Source organism: Peromyscus eremicus, chromosome 1 (assembly GCF_949786415.1).
Source record: "Peromyscus eremicus chromosome 1, PerEre_H2_v1, whole genome shotgun sequence".
In the NCBI taxonomy this organism is placed as follows: Eukaryota; Metazoa; Chordata; class Mammalia; order Rodentia; family Cricetidae; genus Peromyscus; species Peromyscus eremicus.
The window spans coordinates 37,372,669-37,389,551 of NC_081416.1; the positions used below are offsets into that span (position 1 = coordinate 37,372,669).

Sequence of the window (16,883 nt, forward strand, 5' to 3'; positions counted from 1 at the left end):
AGCAAACAAACAAACAAGCAAAACCTACACACACTCACCCCCCACACACACACACTCTTTCAGAAAAGGGAAACTTCCCTATGGATGAGGGGTCATTTCTGCTAAAAATAGCCCAACTTAGAGGCTCAGATCAGAGCACCAGCAAGTCCAGTGACTTTCAGCATGTTGACACAATGCCTCATACCTCGGTTTCCTTAACTACACAGTGACGTAACATCATCCCCTCAGAGACCATTATCAAGATCAGTTTCGTACACGGATTGAGAATAGTGTTGGAGTCATAGTTAGTACTTGGTGTCCACTACTAAGAACTGTTGAAGAAGAAAACAAAGCCAATATTTCAGTCCCCTGCCTTGCTAGAGACTGTTGTCTTGCGTGTGAGCTAAGCCCCAGTCAGGAGCTATTTTCTGGTGTCTAGTTCTGCCTAGGCAAGAATGAGAAGGTTCTGTGTGTGTAGAGTCCCTACTCTTAATCTTACATGTGTACTTAGTGAGGCCCTCGGCCACCTATTAACAGCCCTGACTACAGGGTAGGATGCTGCTGAGGACGCAGCTGTGCATACATCTGCCTGCCTGGTAACCACTGTGCCAGCCTGTTTTGTAGTGCTGTTGTTGGCTGTGGAGCGTGTTGATCCAGAGGACCCTACCACGTGAGAAAGATCCCTTCATCCATGCTCATTAGCATTAATTTGCAAGAACAGCTCTGAAATGTGGCTTGGTGTCAGTTTAAAGGCAGATAGGGTATGGCTTTCAGATGTGGATTTTAAAAATTGCTGGTCCATAGAGAAGAGAGCCAGCCAAAGATTCTGTATCTGAGAGTCACTTGATGCTTGCAGAAGTATCACGACTTAAAACTGCCCGGGAGCACCTGATAATGATATTATTAATGCATGAATATGCACGATTAATTGAATGTTTACTACATGACAGGCCTTTGCTAAGCACTGTCATACATCATCCCGTTCTGTGCTTACATCTCTGTGTGGTGGGAACTATTATTAGACTCCAATTTGGAAAGTAAGGCACAAGAGATTAAATGCCTTGACTAGTTTGTACTAGAGGTGGAAATAAAGCCAGCCCCCTCCCCATACAGACAGTCAGCCATTCACTATAGAGTCTCCTGTATCGGTCAGCCCTTACCTCTTCCCTCACCTAACGAAGCACTGTGACCTTGGCCTCCATCTTCAGCTGGTGTTATTTAACAAGCTTCCTCACAACTTAGCAGCACACTGCAACGGCACGTTCTGTGTGTCCGTGGATCCCACCAGCCAGGTATTTGAACATGGCTCTGGAATAGTTTGCCCTACCCACCTCTATGATGTCAGTGTCTCGTGGGAAAACTGATTGACTCAAATGGCCGGAGCTGGGATGCTCTGGAGGAACCTTTTTATTCATGCTTTAGGCCTGTGTCAGATTTCTTGACTCAACGGCTAAGGGCTGGGTGGGATGTTTCAGGACCTCCTGGAAACCAGCCTGTGAAGTCACATCACATAATTTCTGAACTCTATGGGTACAGTTCAAAAGCTTGCTAAATTTCAAGGCTAGGTGAAGAAAATCTGCCTCTTTCTTTTTTATTTTATGTGTATGAGTGTTTTTCCTGTATGTACGGATGTGCAGCCTTGAATACTAGGTGCCTATGGGAGTCAGAAGAGGCCATTAAATGCCCAGGAACTGGAGTTAAGGATGGTTGTAAACCACCATGTGGGTGCTGGAAACAAACTCCAGTCCTTTGTAAGGGCAGCAAGGCCCTTAACTGCTAAGCCATCTCTCCAGCTCCAAACCCATGGTTTAGTGTGAGAAGTGCCAATGATTTTGTAGCCACATAAAGTCCTCGACTATTTGTAGCCTTTATTTAGTGTATTAGTCCACTTTGCATCATCATGATGAAATTTCCCAGATAATTTTCCTATAAGAATACATGCTTTCTTTTGGCTCACAGTTTTAGAGGGGCCCACCATCTCCCAGCATCACCACCAAAGGTTAAGCTTTTAACACATGACTCCTGGGGCAGGGCAAACCCAAACCATATCTAAACCATAACATGGGTTGTGCAAGCCCTAAAGCCCAGCCAGGGAGGGTATTTCTGGCCAGCAGCTTTCAAGGACATGTTTACTGTGAAGCTATATTCGGGAAGAGCACAGTACGTGTACACACCACACTCCTGACACACCCACCGTATCACAGCAGGGGGCGGCTTCTCAGAAAGAGCCATGGTAAATGCAAGTCATGGTCCTCTTGGCAATCTCTGGGGTCAGAGGTCCAAATGGCAGGCTGATAACTCACAAGAGTAAAACGTGCAGTAAGACCTGACCAAACAAAGTTACTGTTTTGAACTGGGTGCGTACCAGAGGCATTCATTGGACATTTGAGGAAGTGTGAGTTGACTTTGTGGTAAAAGATCACAGATTGTGCCACGCAGCCATTTGCCTGCCAGTTGGCATGCTACAGTTCCTTTCCCAGTTTTCAATAGTGATCACTTATGTGTCTGCCCTGTGTGCCTGGGACTGTCCTGTTTCCTACTCACCGGCTTGCCTAGCCTCTCACCTCTGTGAAATGAAATAAAAATTGATGTCCAATGAGGTTAAGTGACTTACCCAGATCACACAGCTCATAAGGGATAGAGCCAGTTGATCCAGAGTCATTTCACCACTGTCTTGTTCTGCCTGTCCTAGGATAAGGAACACAATGCTGCAAGACCTGAGTATGCACTGGGATCATTCTGGAAGCTTGTCATAGCTACACACTCCAGGATTCATAGGAACACAAATACTCCATCTTTCTGACTAGGACCCACAGCAGTATCCTTGGGTGATGCTTGGCTGTTCCTTGGGTAGCAGGCTGCTGGCAAACCTCAGATAGACCTGTGGGGGCTTCGACTTTGTTCCTAAGGAACGTCTGTAAGCAGAGCACCAAACTGAAGCATGCCAGTGTTGCAACCACAGGAACTCAGGCTGCTATAAACGACAGAGTCACCTTAGTCTCAGCTTCTGCAGCCTTAGAGCGGAGAGAAAGAGAAGGCCCAGAGTGACAGACTCTATAGACTACCGTCCCTTTTTTAAAAGTTCTGGTTTCAGTCTCTTAGATCTATTTCTGCTCCAAATTTTTATGAGAGGTAAGAGGTCATCTTCCATTAAACTAGCAAGTGTATTCTGCACAAAGGAAAAATTTGAAGTGTGCTGTGGACATGCCCAGTGAATAGAAACATGAGGACATAGTGGGACCTTTGGGAGGGCATGCAGGGATCTAAACCAGCTGGCAGTTCCCCATCCCTTTGCAATGCTCTTGGCAGCATGGAAAATGAAGTGGGTACAGGCAGAGAAGAGAGGAAAGGGGGAAGTTGTGAGCAGGGGACTTCTATGAGGCTTAAGATGGAACTTTGGTGGGCTAGTTTGTATCTACACAGGAGGATTCCAAGGGCGGATGCCCAGTGTCCTCCAGCCACTAGCAGAATCTATAGAAATGACCAGCCTATTCACTTCCTCCTCACCCTGTGTCCTCCAGAGGCCTCCATGTGTGGAACCACATAGAGCTCACAACTGAATTAATGGGACAGTTGTCGTCACGATTCTCGTACTTTTGTTAGGGTGGAATATAAATGCCACCTCTTAGCGAATGGCCCCAATCAATGATAAAAGTGGGAAGGGTGGCAGAGAAGAAGGCTGATCTCACCTGCCTGTGTGGCTTTTGTGGGTGGCACTTTGAACTCCCAGACACTGGCTTGGTTTTGCTTTGATGAATCTCTTTGGGAGTACTTTCTCTGCTTCAATCTGGAGAGGGATTTTTCCCCTCAGAAGTATTTTTATTGAGGCCTGTTTTGTCATTTAGAGAAGATAAATTCTCTCAGAGTTGAGCTCTGCATTCTGACTTATCTGTAGGCATTTTTTTCCTTGTCTACTTTGATTAGTTTTAGGTACATTAAAATAAAGGTAGATTATGTGGCATGCAGTGGGAAGAGGTACAAAGGATTATCAACACATCAGGAACCCAGCAGCCATACTGAGTGAGAATGGCTGACCACAGAGCTTGAGAAGCCTCCTGAGACTTGGACGTCAGATGATTACTTCCAGAAAGAAGTTTGGTGTGACAAGGTTGGAAGCAGCTGACTGTCACCTATGAGCCAAGGATACTAGGAAACCATGTTAGGGAAAATCAAGGGGAGAGGAGAATATGTGTGAGGAGCTACTGTGGGAATAAGGCCAAAGGGTTGGGAAGGAAAAAAGACTCAACAAAAAGTGCTCTAGCTGCACTAATGGAGAGCGTGGAGAGGTGTAGCACACCAAACCCCAAATTCCAAGGCCTAAAGTGCTCCCAATTTTGACACTGTTAGGCCCGATGTGTTAGAAGTGGAAAATTCTAGGCCTTGACTCATGTGATATGGTCACAGTCAAAATGAAGATATATTAAGAATATTGTATGAAATGACCTGGGGTTATGTGTAAAAGAACATGTATGAGAGATAAAAATGAATTTTGTCTTTAGACTTGAGTTCCACCCCAAGATATTTCTTTATTTATGCATATATTCCCAAACACATAGAAAAGAGAAAAGTCAGAAACATGACTCCAAGTACTTTGAGTAAGGGCTGCCCAGTTACTGGATGAAGGGTAAAGGGGCACCCTGATCTGACTTCCATGAGCTGCCCTAATTGTCACTGATGGCCTCATGCCTGATGTAATCAAAACAAGAGACAAGTTTGAGTCTTTAAAACAAAGACTTCAGAGAAGTTACTAGATGCATACATATCTTGATCACTGTGTCTTTCCAATCACATATTGATCATTTCCCAGTCATTCAGTTTTGGATCAGACATTTTTCTTTGAATATGAGTACATTGTTGAGGATTGTGGTTCTGTTTCATCCTGTATAATGTCCAGTTTTCATCCTTATTTAGTTAATGCCATTGGAACCTAAGTGTGATAGTGAAGCGAGCTGAGAATTCTTTTATATTTTTTTTTGTTTCTCACTAATATGTTACGGTATCTCATGCATATCTAATTTGACAGATAAACTAAACATCATTTTCTATTGTCTCTAAAGTACTAAATTTTATTTTTTTAAAAGAAAAACTCCTCTATATGTGTATTGACATCTTACTATTTATTTGAGTATTGTATTGAAGAAATTTCAATATAATTATTTGAATGAAGTGAAATTATTTTGTGGCTGTTCATTATTGAGGTTGTGCAATTTAACTATATGAAGTAGCCCCTGAAGTAATGCCTCACCAAACATGCCCCTAGATCACTACTTCCACTGCTCTGATTATGGTAGCCTTTGGCTCCAAGGATGGTAGCATCTCCCATTGCATAGTGAATTAAATCAGTGCATCCCACCCTGGCACTTGGGTCCCCTCACCTCAGACTGGCTTTCCTATCTTTTAGGAGTCCCCCTATACTCAAGACATACCAGAATGCTTGTGCTGTCTGTGCCCTGTGCATGCTCTTCTGTCTGACTGCAGTACTTGAACATGCTTCATGCTTTCATCCACTAGGAACAGGTTGGGTTGCCAGGAACAGAATGCTCCCTCCCTCAGCCCAGGCTTCACTTTCCAGAATTATGGAATCTTTACTTATTCCTTTACTCCACTGCTGCCCAACACTTCTCTATCAATATCTTTGTTTGGGATTTTGTCTTTAAATGGACTCATTTTATACTTACATATAAGTTTATATTAGTCCTCCACATATAAGAGCAATATTGCTTGATAAATATGAGTGTAATGTACACATAAATTTAGTAAAAACATGCATGAGAATGCCTTCAGGTGAAGTCATTCTTCAGCAAGAATTGTTTTCTTTAAAGGGCTGCAGGTCTGGGACCGGGTCCTGTGCTCATTGCATGAGTCGGCTGTTTGAAACCTGGGGCCTATGCAGGATCGCTTGGCTCGGCCTGGGAGGAGGGGACTGGACCTACCTGGACTGAGTCTACCAGGTTGATCTCAGTCTGCGGGGAAGGCTTTGCCCTGGAGGAGATGGGAATGGAGGGCGGGCTGGGGGGAAGGTGAGGGAGGCGGGAGAGGGGAGAACAAGGGAATCCATGGCTGATATGTAGAACTGAATTGTATTGCAAAATAATAATAATAAAAAAAAGGGCTGCAGGTCAGCAGAAAACAGCCTTTCTTGTTTGTGGCAGCATCTGGATTGAGGAATGCAGACAGACCAGCTCCCCCACTGTTTTATAATTCATGTCTTACAAGTATGTTTAGGGAAGTGCTCCACTCTTCAGAAACTGGACAAGCAATTGAAGTTCAAGAAGTGATTCATAGTCCTTTGCTGAACTGTGTTCCAAAGCTTGCTAATCACCCCCACCTCCCTGGGAGCACTGAAAAAGTTCAGTAGCCAGGATGGTACAGGATAGGAAGTGGGTCGGCTGGTTCTATAGCGTTAGTGTGGTCATCTTCTCTGAAATGTCAGAATGGTGGCTTCTTTAGGCCTATGGCCTCGGGATGAGCTTTGCCCTCACGCTGAATGTGGGGAGGTATTTGACGGGGCTCTAACTTGGAAGGGATTAATGTATCAGAGAAAGAATGGAAGTTTCCAGCCTTTCCGAAATTCACAGTCTTGTTTAACAGTGGGCTTATACTTGTTCCTATCATGAATTAATTTCTCTGGGGTGAAATAAAACCTCACAGAGCAATTTTCTGCCCTGCTTCTGGGTCCTGCCCATTCCAGTCACTGTCTGTAGGCTATAAAATGCAATCTAAGTCCTCACCTCTGAGGTGGAAATCCATCCCAAAGCCTGGACTGTGGCTGATTTCAAACTGAGGATTATCTCCCTCTTTGTTTTCCAGGCGGTGCTGAGCCCTCTCATAGCCATAGCACTGAAAATATCCCAGATTCACGAGAGAACTGGCCGGAGGGGTCCCACTGTCATCACCTGAGCACAGGGCAGATGAACACCAAGAGAGACGACGATGCTTCACTGGGCCTTCTTGCTTCCTGTTTGTGCCTCTTAGGACTTTGGAAAAACAAAAGCTATTTTGCTGTTGGGGGGGTGGGTTGGGTAAAAGATGAAATGAGGGTGGGAAGGGGGGTGAGCACCCCTTTTGTTTGGATTTGTTCAGTCCCTCCAAATGCAGCAGGGTCTTTAGCTATCTGTCAACGCTTCACTGTTGTTTAATATCTATATTTCATCACACCAACAAGCTTCCCCTTTGGAGAGAGACAGGTGCGCTAGGAAACTATTAATCAGAGCCCCTGTGTATTTCTGGGGTCTTGAGATAGAGAGAGAGAGATCCGGAATTGGACTGACTCTACATTCTAAGGGCTTTGGGCAGGCAGAAGACCTCACCAACATGGAGGAGGTCTCAGCTTTGAACCCCTCATCAGATCTACAACGGAAAGGTTTAAAACTTCTAGGACACACCCCTCTCCCACCAACCATCCAACAGTTCATTCTCCCCAGCCTCCCACCATCTCTACACTGCCTCTCTCACATCTTCTGGAGTTTTCTGTAAACCACAATGGCACACCTCCAACAAGACTTATAAAAGGGCGTTTTCCTCTCTTATTTTGCATATAGTATTAATTGAGCTACCAAGCTGGCTGCACCCTTCTGAATGTTCTGAATGTAGCCATTTCCTGTGCAGGTGGAGGAGGATTTTCTGGAAAAGACTGAGAAATGAGGGGGAAGCTTTCTTGATTATGTCACAGACATCCATACATAAGTTTGTGTAAATCCTCCCAGGGAGAATACCACCGTGGGTTCTGATCTCGTTCACAGTGGCTGGATAAAGGAGACCAGAAGGGGCTGCAATAATTAGTGGGAGAGTCCTGGGCCCTATGAGACCGAGAGGTGGGTTGTCACAACTAGCTTTCTTTGCTTGGAAGGAAAAGGGACCTGGCAGCTTTGGCCGCACGTGGACTGGGGCAGAGTCCTCCTCCGTCGGGCACAGGATGTGTTTGCTTTTGTTTGGCTTCCTTGGGAACTGCAGGTTCACTTATCGCGTCATTTGTGAAGACGACCTAGTGCCCTTTGGCTGTTGCTGCCAAAGCAAGGCGAGGTTGCTGCCGTCAAGGTCAGTGCCGCAAGGAAACCTTCCCAGAAAGGGGTTTGTTTCCATTTTCTCTCTGTGCATCTGTCAGAAACTTGCTAGGATATTTAGTGGCCAATAAAACGGAACTTCCTTATTTCACCCTCCACACAAGACTGTGTGGGCTTCAGCTCCTCTGTGTCTCTTGCCACTTGGCAGCTCCGATAGCGGTCACGTGTACTGATAAATCAGCCTTTCAGAACAATGGCAAAGACCGTGGTTCATTCTAATGACTGGAGGGGGGGAGGGGGGGAAGGAGGTGGATTTTAAAAATAGGACAGAAAAAGAAATGAGTTGCTCAAAATTGGTTTGGGGAATCAGCAAAAATTAAAATGGCATCTAGTCTTTCACCATAACAGTCTTTATTTCAGAATTATAGGAAGGTGGCTTTGAGCTGAGATTATAATATATATAATATATGATACATCACGAATGGAAAACTTTTGCCTTGTAGCGTTCACTCTCATTATCTCTGGAGTAAAGGTCCCTGATAACACGCATCCATTCATTCACTGTGGACGTTAGGGCACTCTGACAAATCCTTTAGCACATCAGCTCTAACCAGAGAAGCAAATAGTTTTGCCTCCAGTTCCTGAACTTAAATCATCTCTAACTTTTAAGTTCAAGTTCTTCTACTTGAAGATTGTTTCCCTTTGTTTATGTGTGTGTAGTAGCCCAGTTTATAGTTACCCATCAATTCATTTGTTCATTCATTCATTCATTCATTCATTCATCCATTCAGCAAACCCTGGGTGAGTAGCTACTCCAGGCACATTCCTCTTTTAGATGTAACAGGAAGATGGGAGGAGTTATCCCGCTTTTGGGAACTTACAGTTTGGAAAGAGTTGGCTGTGACAAACAAGTAACTGGGGAGGCATACATATCACAGCAGAAGTGCAAGCATGAGCCTTGGGAACACATGGAGAGTGATTGACTCAGAAATGGTGGGACACTGGGAACAGGAGGCTTCCTAAAGAATAGGGTTTCTTGGGGTTCATTAGCGTTTGTATAATTTACCAGAGGTGAATGGAAGCAGCAAGGCAGAATAGTCATTGTTAGCTAGGACTTATAGAAGAGGCTGACCTTGGGGGCCAGAGGTTGGCGTGATGATTGGCATTCAGGCAGACATAGGACATAACATCGTGGGGAGCAGATCTGCGTGGCCATCATTTTCTCTCGGCTGTGTTAGCAAAGAGCAGGTCTCTCAGTGATTCTAGGACATGGCCTGTCTGTGAGCCCTCTCAGCTTTACATTGCTGAGGTATTATTTCTGCCTGAACCCAAGATTGCATGTATGAACTCTTGTGTTACTCTGATGAGGGATGAAAGCTAGCAAACCACTCTCCCCTATATGATGCTCCTCTTGTTAAAGATGGAGAGCCAACAACCAGCCTTTAAGAGCAAATGACCCAAGGGTCAGTGAGATGCCCGGGGGTAGGCAAAGGTGCTTACTGTGCAAGCCTACTGAGTGACTTGATTTGAATCCCCAGTATCTACAGAAAGGTAGGAAGAGAGACTTGGCTCCATACAGTTGTCTGCTGACCTCCATATGTGTCCTGGCATGTGCACCACCCTCCCCCACACACAGATAATATTTTTTAAAAAAATAAGAGTGAGTGACATGAGATATACAAGAATTTCACGTGAACTAGCACAATGAACCACAGAAGAGGCTATTTTATAGTGAGGTCACTATTAGGGCCACTCTGGTGATCTTCTAACACTCAGGGGTTCCTTAGCTGCAACATATATCTCTGGAAGGTGGCAAGCCACCACATATATATAGTGGTTCTTAACCAAAGCAGTGCCCAGTTCATCTAGGGGATTTGGAAATGTATGTGCATATGTGTCAGGGAGGCATTTACCCTGCCTACTAGATGTCAGACAAAACAAAACAAAAGGTTGCTTTGTTTCACCCAGGATTCTTGAACTTCTTCATCACCCTTTTAAAAAATGGAAGGGGGCTAGGAAGATGGGTTTAGGTGATAAATTGTCTCAAAAGACTAAAGTGGGGAGCACCCAACATTGACCTCTGACTTCCACATATATGTGCACACAAGCACATACACATACACAGAAGGGTAGCCTTCTTTAAAGAGAGAACATTTATCAGATCTTTCTGTTCCAGATTGCAGAATGCATCCGTCATATTTACAGGTCATGAATGCTTTCACACAAGAAGCCCTTAGATTGATAGCCATCATTGATGGAGCCCTGCACTAGATTTGGCCACACTAAATCATGGCACACAAACAAAGACATGATACTCTCATGACTTGAGATTTCTGGTGGCCAGATCCATGAGCTACAGCTGCTGTAAAGGATGAGAAAGCCTTTGTGGGAACTAATAATGACAGTAAGATGACTCCATGCCCACGGCTGGTAAATCAGTGTTTGGATCAACAGTTACAGACGGCAAGAGATTATCTGAGGCAACAGAGCTTAGCAGAATGCCTGCTCAACTTCAACCAGCTGGGGACTTTACCCGCAGAAATAGCCCATGCAATTGGCAGCTCACTGTTGTGAGTCCCCTGGGTTGTCATGGAACTTTTGAGAGCAGGGTGGAGTAACAAATCCATGAATCTCTCCTCTTTCCATTTCTTTCAGCACTTAGCATGTGCCATGCCATGTAGGTGAGCTAGAATGACGCTTCACCAAAAACAGTATACTAAGGTGAAATCTTGAGTGATAAACAGATGTGTCAATAAGAAACACCTGGGAGTTTTTGCATGGAGGGGTCAAGACAGAGCCAGCACCTCTCAGATATGTGAAGATCCAGCATCGTGTACTGTATACTGGCCTTGCTGTCCTGATCGTCTAGGTGCTGATGGCAATTATTTAAACTTGATCATCAAGGGAACAACATGAAACTATAAATTGGGGGCCCGGGGCACTATAATTCACCCTAGGGGTGAAGAAGAACGAGTGAGGATCCTCTGCCATGGAGACTTTACTCTCTCCATTGTGTCATTGTCCAAATGTCCTCCTCAATATCCATGGAACCACGGCTCCCAACCCAGCATCATTTCATTTGATTGCACACCTGAGAAAGAAGCTACTTTCCCTGAGTGCATCCTGTAGGGGATAATAATGTATCATTCACTACAGCAGGATACACTTGTTTGACTTGCCCAGTGGATTTTAGTTGCTGTGACTCGAAAATGCAAGATTGCTTTGCATGATACCCAGGTTCTCAACTCATGAATCAGAGTACATGTGTTTTAGAAACATGGCAAGGAGTATGTTTTAGTGCTAATTTGTTTTTTCTTTGTCTTTTTTCTCTCTCTTCCTTCCTCCCTCTCTTCCTTTCTTCCTTCTTTCCTTCCTTCCTTCTTTCTAAGGCTGACCTTGAACTCCTGATTCTCCAGCTTCTGCCTCACATGTACTTGGCTTACAAGTGTGTGCCGCCATGCCCAACTTCAGTGTTCTTTTTAAAAAGGAAGCACCAGGTTGTTTTCTGAGGCAACATCTGTTGTCAATCACATTTGGGTTTGCAGAAATATGAACTCATCTTGATACTGTGGAGAATGCTACCATGACTTAGGATCCTCTACTGATTTTTTTTTCTGATACAAAAAATGACAAAAAAAAAAAAAAGAAGAAGGAAGTAAAGTCTGAGGTAATGGAGAGGTGACTCAGGGGTTAGCATGCTTGCTGTGAAAGCATGAGGAACTAGCATAAATCCTCACTCATACCAGGAACCTAGAAAGATCCCTGGCAATTCACTTGCCAGCCAGCTTACCTGAAACAACAGCCCCCAACTACTCCATGTGTGTACACATACATGCACTTATGCACATACACATGCATGTACAACACACACCCACAAAATAAATTTCAAAAAGACTCTGAATACAAAATTTATTGCCTTAAGGAAACTAATACAATGTATGCAAACCAAATTGAACGTTTGGTTCATCTGTCCCCCGGTGGTAGAAAAAACATCTATTCTGTGTGCAAATCTGGGTAGAAGTCGGATAATGCTGGTCATTCAGACCAGTGGGGTAAACTGCTCAGGAGGGGGATGAAAAGAGATGACAGGAAAGAAATGACAAATTGCACTGTTAATAAATGGTCACCGTCCTGCTGAACAGTCATCAGTGGCCTTCCTATCTAGTCATTCCTTCATTGTCCAGGATTCAAAGCAGAGATTCATGGACTAGGGTTTTGTTCATTTGGCATCTTGTGTATTTACCAGTCCGTTCGCAAACTGTGTACTCCGCACCAATGGAGAAGCTGAGACCATGGATACCCGGTCCCACCTTGATGACTCTCTTCTTGAAAGATTTCATTCTTCCCTGTGAGTTTTCAAAGGCTCTTCTCCTGTGGCCATCATCGTGGCTGCCCTCTGTAGGATTCAGGAAAATTGCACTATGAGGGCCCATTTCACAGACGGGAAACAGGCTGGCACATTTTAACCAAAAAGCCCAATAATCCTAAAGCCACCTCAGCTGCTTCTTCAAGCGTGGACGGTGTGGCAGTGACCTGGAACATTACTTTCTGTTAGGGGTCACTTTTGACATGGAACGAGAAATCTAAGCTGTGTCCAGGAAAGAGGAAAGACATAACTAGCCTAACTCAAAAGCGTGAGGTGAGTGACTCCCATCATGTGCCTTTTGATTCTTCACCTTCCTTGAGGCTGCTGTTTTATTGAACACATTTCCTGAATCCTCGAAACCTCAGTTGACACATCCCTAAAACAGGAATGCTCATAGCACCTACCTCTTAAAGATGGGGCAGGGGGCTAAATAACACACATGGAGGACTAGTTGAACCCAACACGTGAAAGGCATGCCATAACTGTTAGATATCAACCTGAGCATAGATGCCTCACTTGGGAGAGAGAGAACTTGAGGCGGGAAGATGGATACCCTCATCCACGTCCAAAGTCTCAGCCTGTGTGTCCTGCGACTATCCTCCCGACAACCTGTTCTCTGATTTTAAGAAACCCCACCAAGAAAATAAAACCACGGAGGGACCATTGGGTTTTTAAGTCGAGAACTAGACTTCTAGATGTTGAGACACAAAAAACATCCCGGTAATGGAAACATGACCTTACAGTTTTTGATACCTTACATTCTGAATTTGAGTTGGGGGAACATCCTGGAAAACTGCATATAAACATTTTTAAATTTCACAAGATTTGTAATATATTGTATATTAGCATCACTCTTGACTCCCTGGATCATGAATTAAGTATTCTATTTAGTCAACTTGAATCAGTAAGAACCCCTATGTGCCTGTATCAGGACCTCTTGAAGAGGTAACTCAGTGTTTTGTGTTTGTACCATTTAAAAGCAAATATTGCAGTCTCTTCCCTTTCATACAGAAAAAAACATACATAATTAAAATAAAATGATACAAAATAATGTCCCTAGGTTCCTAGAACACTTCCCATGATGTGTATGAGCTATGAAGTCACTCAGGTAGCATGGTCAGTGGGGTGACTCCAAGGCTGCCTCCCAGGCAGTCTTCCCTTGAGATTCTTTGGACATAGTATGTGAAGGGCCGTGGCAGTCCCACCAACAGTAAGTGCACCTCCAGGCTTGAGTTGAGGTCATGGGGTTAGCAGGGAGGCAGAAGGCCTGGCCATATACCTTCTCTTCAGTCTAAAGTTCACTTGGGTTGGGCTTCATGGGATTTCTCTGCACCAACTTCCTGCTGGTGGCTATGAACTTCAATGGCTCCATGCTGCCCTTGAACCCATGGTGGCCTTGCTCCAGTGCAGAGTGGCAGAGCAGCTTCCCAGTCCCTGGCCAGCCTGTCTCCTCAGCAGCTGGTGAGTTCTGAGTACAGGAGAGCAGGTCCTGCCTTTAGTGCCAGGCTTGGTCCCTGGGCATCAGCATCCGGTGCCTCTGCTGTAACCACTGCATCCGCTGTTCTCTCCTGGTAGGGGGGTGGGGCCTCTGGCTGCGGGTCATTTTCATCTTCAAGTTCAAGGCTTGTTGCTGTATATGGAGGAGGAGGGACTCCCAGAAGCCCTCTGCCTGCAGCGCAGGCCTGTTTCTCAGCATCCAGGCTTTCTTCATAAGTTGGGGGGTAAAAGTCAGGCCTGTGAGATGAAATGCCGCAAAGATGCATGTGTTATTTAGATCTTGGTGGTGAAGAAGCATATGTCTGCCTCTCTCAACTCACACTGTGTGAAGCTAAACTGCTAAGAAACACTGAGTTTGAAACAGATGTACTTTTCTGACATCACCAGTTTCTAAAAACTGCGTACCCTTCTTGTAGAATCAATCCCCTTCCAGCCAGAGCAGCCTGCCTGTTCCAGACAGGTATTCCAAGCTATTCACCCTTGTTTGCTCTTTCGGTCCAGAAAACAGCCTTTCAGTGCACTGTCCTTATCAGCCCTAGGTGACACAGAGACTTTGACCGTGACCCTCTCTTTAGCCAGTACTCAATCCTTGTACACACATCATCTTCCACTCCATTGCTCTCAAGGCCTCAGAGCTTCACAAGCAACGAAATAATGAATGGAAACCAATTCCCTGCAGGTCCCTGACCTGAGGGATGCCACCACTCTCTCCTGACACATTGTCAAGTCCTGGGCAGCTGGTTCCAGAGAAAATACAGGAAACAGGCTCAGGTCCCACAAGGCACCAGCTGATAGCTTTGTGAGGTATTCGGCTGCAGCATTGCTATGCTGGCCTGCCCATAGTTAAGGTCATTCACTCCAGTTGATGGACTTGTTCATCATCTTGTAATTGCTCACCCTGGCTCCTCTGCCATGAATGAAGGTGAGGGTGGGGCGAGTGGAAGGGAGCCAGGGTGAGTTTGCATGAGTTGTGTATTTATAGAGGTAATCTATCCAGCGCCAAAGGGAGTGTTTATGGTGAGTAACCACAACAGAACAGGGTCTGCCGTTTGTAGCCACTGCTCCACTCCAAATGTCACAAGGCCTAGGGCCAAATAGCTGAAGGAGCTGTCTACTGTAAGTCTCGACCTTTCCCAGGAATAGCTAAGGCTGAGTCATGGGGACAGAAAGGTAAGCTCTTCCCTGGAACCACTTGAGAGACTCCAAGAGGACTGCTGCCATGAATTCTGTCACTGGAGGAACATTCGCTTGGAGAGCTCTGCCTGGTTGCCCATTTTGAGTGCAAAGCTTTTGAGATACGCAATTTTTCTGGTTTAACTCTGCAGGGTGAGCATCTCAGGATGATGCAGCAGGCAGGGGCAGTGAGGTAGGGGTGTCAAGATAGGAATTATTCACTTTCGAATACTCCAGACGAGGGAATATATATGAATATGTTAGCAAATTTCAGATGCATCCTAAAGGCACTCAGTTACTATTAGCGGGATTTCACAGTGTAGAGGTAGATACACACACACACACACACACATTCATACACACACACACAAGAATACCACATATGTACATACACACATACACATACACACACACACATACACACACACACACACACACACATACACACACACACACACACACACACACACACGATCACTCTACAAGCACCTTCTAAATCACTCCTGCTATCTTAATTTTTGGTCAAACCCAAGGAACTTCTTCCTGGTTAGTCTAAATAACCCTGGAAATGGGCTCTGATTGTTGTCACTGGTGTGATGGATAGCAACAATGTGTAGTCACTGGTGAGAGGACTCTTGTTCAGTGTGCATGGGATAACCAAGACATCTTATGGACTTCCTACTCTTGCATGAAGAGCACAAAAGATCTTACAAATTCTTACATCCTTTACCTTAAGAACGACGTCCTTGTATTAGGACAAGAATCAGGAGATTGATGCTAGTCATCACCCACATTTTACTAAAATCACCCCCGAAATATAAGAAGAACCTAGGACTTGGGCTCCTTAATTTGCTGTGTGTGAGTTTTTACCAGGGGTGTGAGGCTCTTACCCTGAGAGAATTCCCCCTTGCTCCATTATTTTCCCTACTATCAGCCTTGCTCTTCCACACTAAGACCCCAGAGCAAACTGTCCAATAGTGGAACTTCAGGCCTAGATGCAAAGCCTCATGTAAGTGGATCCACTGTGGAGTTATACATCACTCCACTTCCCACACTGTGGCTCATCTCAGCTCTTCTCATGCCCTCTGGCACTCAGCACGTACCTGTCTACTGTGGCCAGGGGCAGGTCCGGGGAAGCAAGGTGCTGTCTGAGCGCATGGTTGAACATCTCTTTGTTTTCGCTTGCTTGGCAGTAAGTAGCCCAGAAAATTCCACTCAGCAGGATCATAAACCCCATAGGCAGAAGCACGTAGGACACGACCAGATTCCTCTGAGAGTGAAATTTGGAGTTGGAGATGAAGAAGCCCCCCAGGCAGATCATCAGGAAGCCTGTGAGGAGGGAGAGGGCACAGAGAATTAGAACAGTCCTGTTCTGCATCCCTGCTTCTCTGGAGCCCGTCTGACCCTGCCACTCCTGTGCTTCCAGGCCTGCTCAGGGAAGTGCACTCATTAGCCAAGTCGCAGCCTTATACACAGGAGCAAACGGCCTTTGAACAATTAAGTGAAGCAGGCACCAGGAAGCTATTCATTAACCACTGAAAGTTACTGTAATATCCTCCAGGGGAAACCTAGAAACATAACACTGTGTCCTCCAGGAAGGAAAGGGTGCACGTAGCCAGTTGGCTCCTGTTTAGTGGTTAGGACCTTAGCTGCTCCCAGGTCCTAAACCTTTTGATTATGAAGGCACTGGTCTCTCAGCCCTCACTGTAGGGAATTCTCCTCTAAAAGCTACAGAAGTTAACATCTCCCCATAAACGATTGCTTCTGTTGTTGGCAAGGAATCTTTTCCTGATTTCATTTTCTCTCTCAGCACTAAGAAGACATTTCTCCAAGACTCCTAGCGTCTTTGTCTTGCTATCTCAGAG

At 45.2% G+C, this 16,883-nt stretch overlaps 2 protein-coding genes across 2 annotated transcripts in view; one reads left to right on the forward strand and one right to left on the reverse strand.

Annotated features, from left to right (window-relative positions):
• The window catches only part of Pgm5 (phosphoglucomutase 5), a 172,220-nt gene extending 165,225 nt beyond the window's left edge, over window positions 1-6,995 (forward strand). The window contains exon 11 of the mRNA XM_059259492.1: window positions 6,790-6,995. Coding sequence (XP_059115475.1) covers window positions 6,790-6,879 — 90 coding nt within the window. The 3' untranslated portion in view covers window positions 6,880-6,995. The remainder of the gene's footprint in view (window positions 1-6,789) is intronic.
• Window positions 6,996-11,903: 4,908 nt separating this feature from the next.
• On the reverse strand, window positions 11,904-16,610 carry Tmem252 (transmembrane protein 252). The gene is made up of 2 exons (XM_059259503.1): window positions 16,122-16,610; window positions 11,904-14,082 (listed from the first exon to the last, which is right to left on the reverse strand). Exons 1-2 carry the CDS (start codon window positions 16,394-16,396, stop codon window positions 13,800-13,802), a joined length of 558 nt encoding a protein of 185 aa, XP_059115486.1. The 5' UTR covers window positions 16,397-16,610; the 3' UTR covers window positions 11,904-13,799.
• Between the last annotated feature and the right edge of the window lie 273 nt (window positions 16,611-16,883).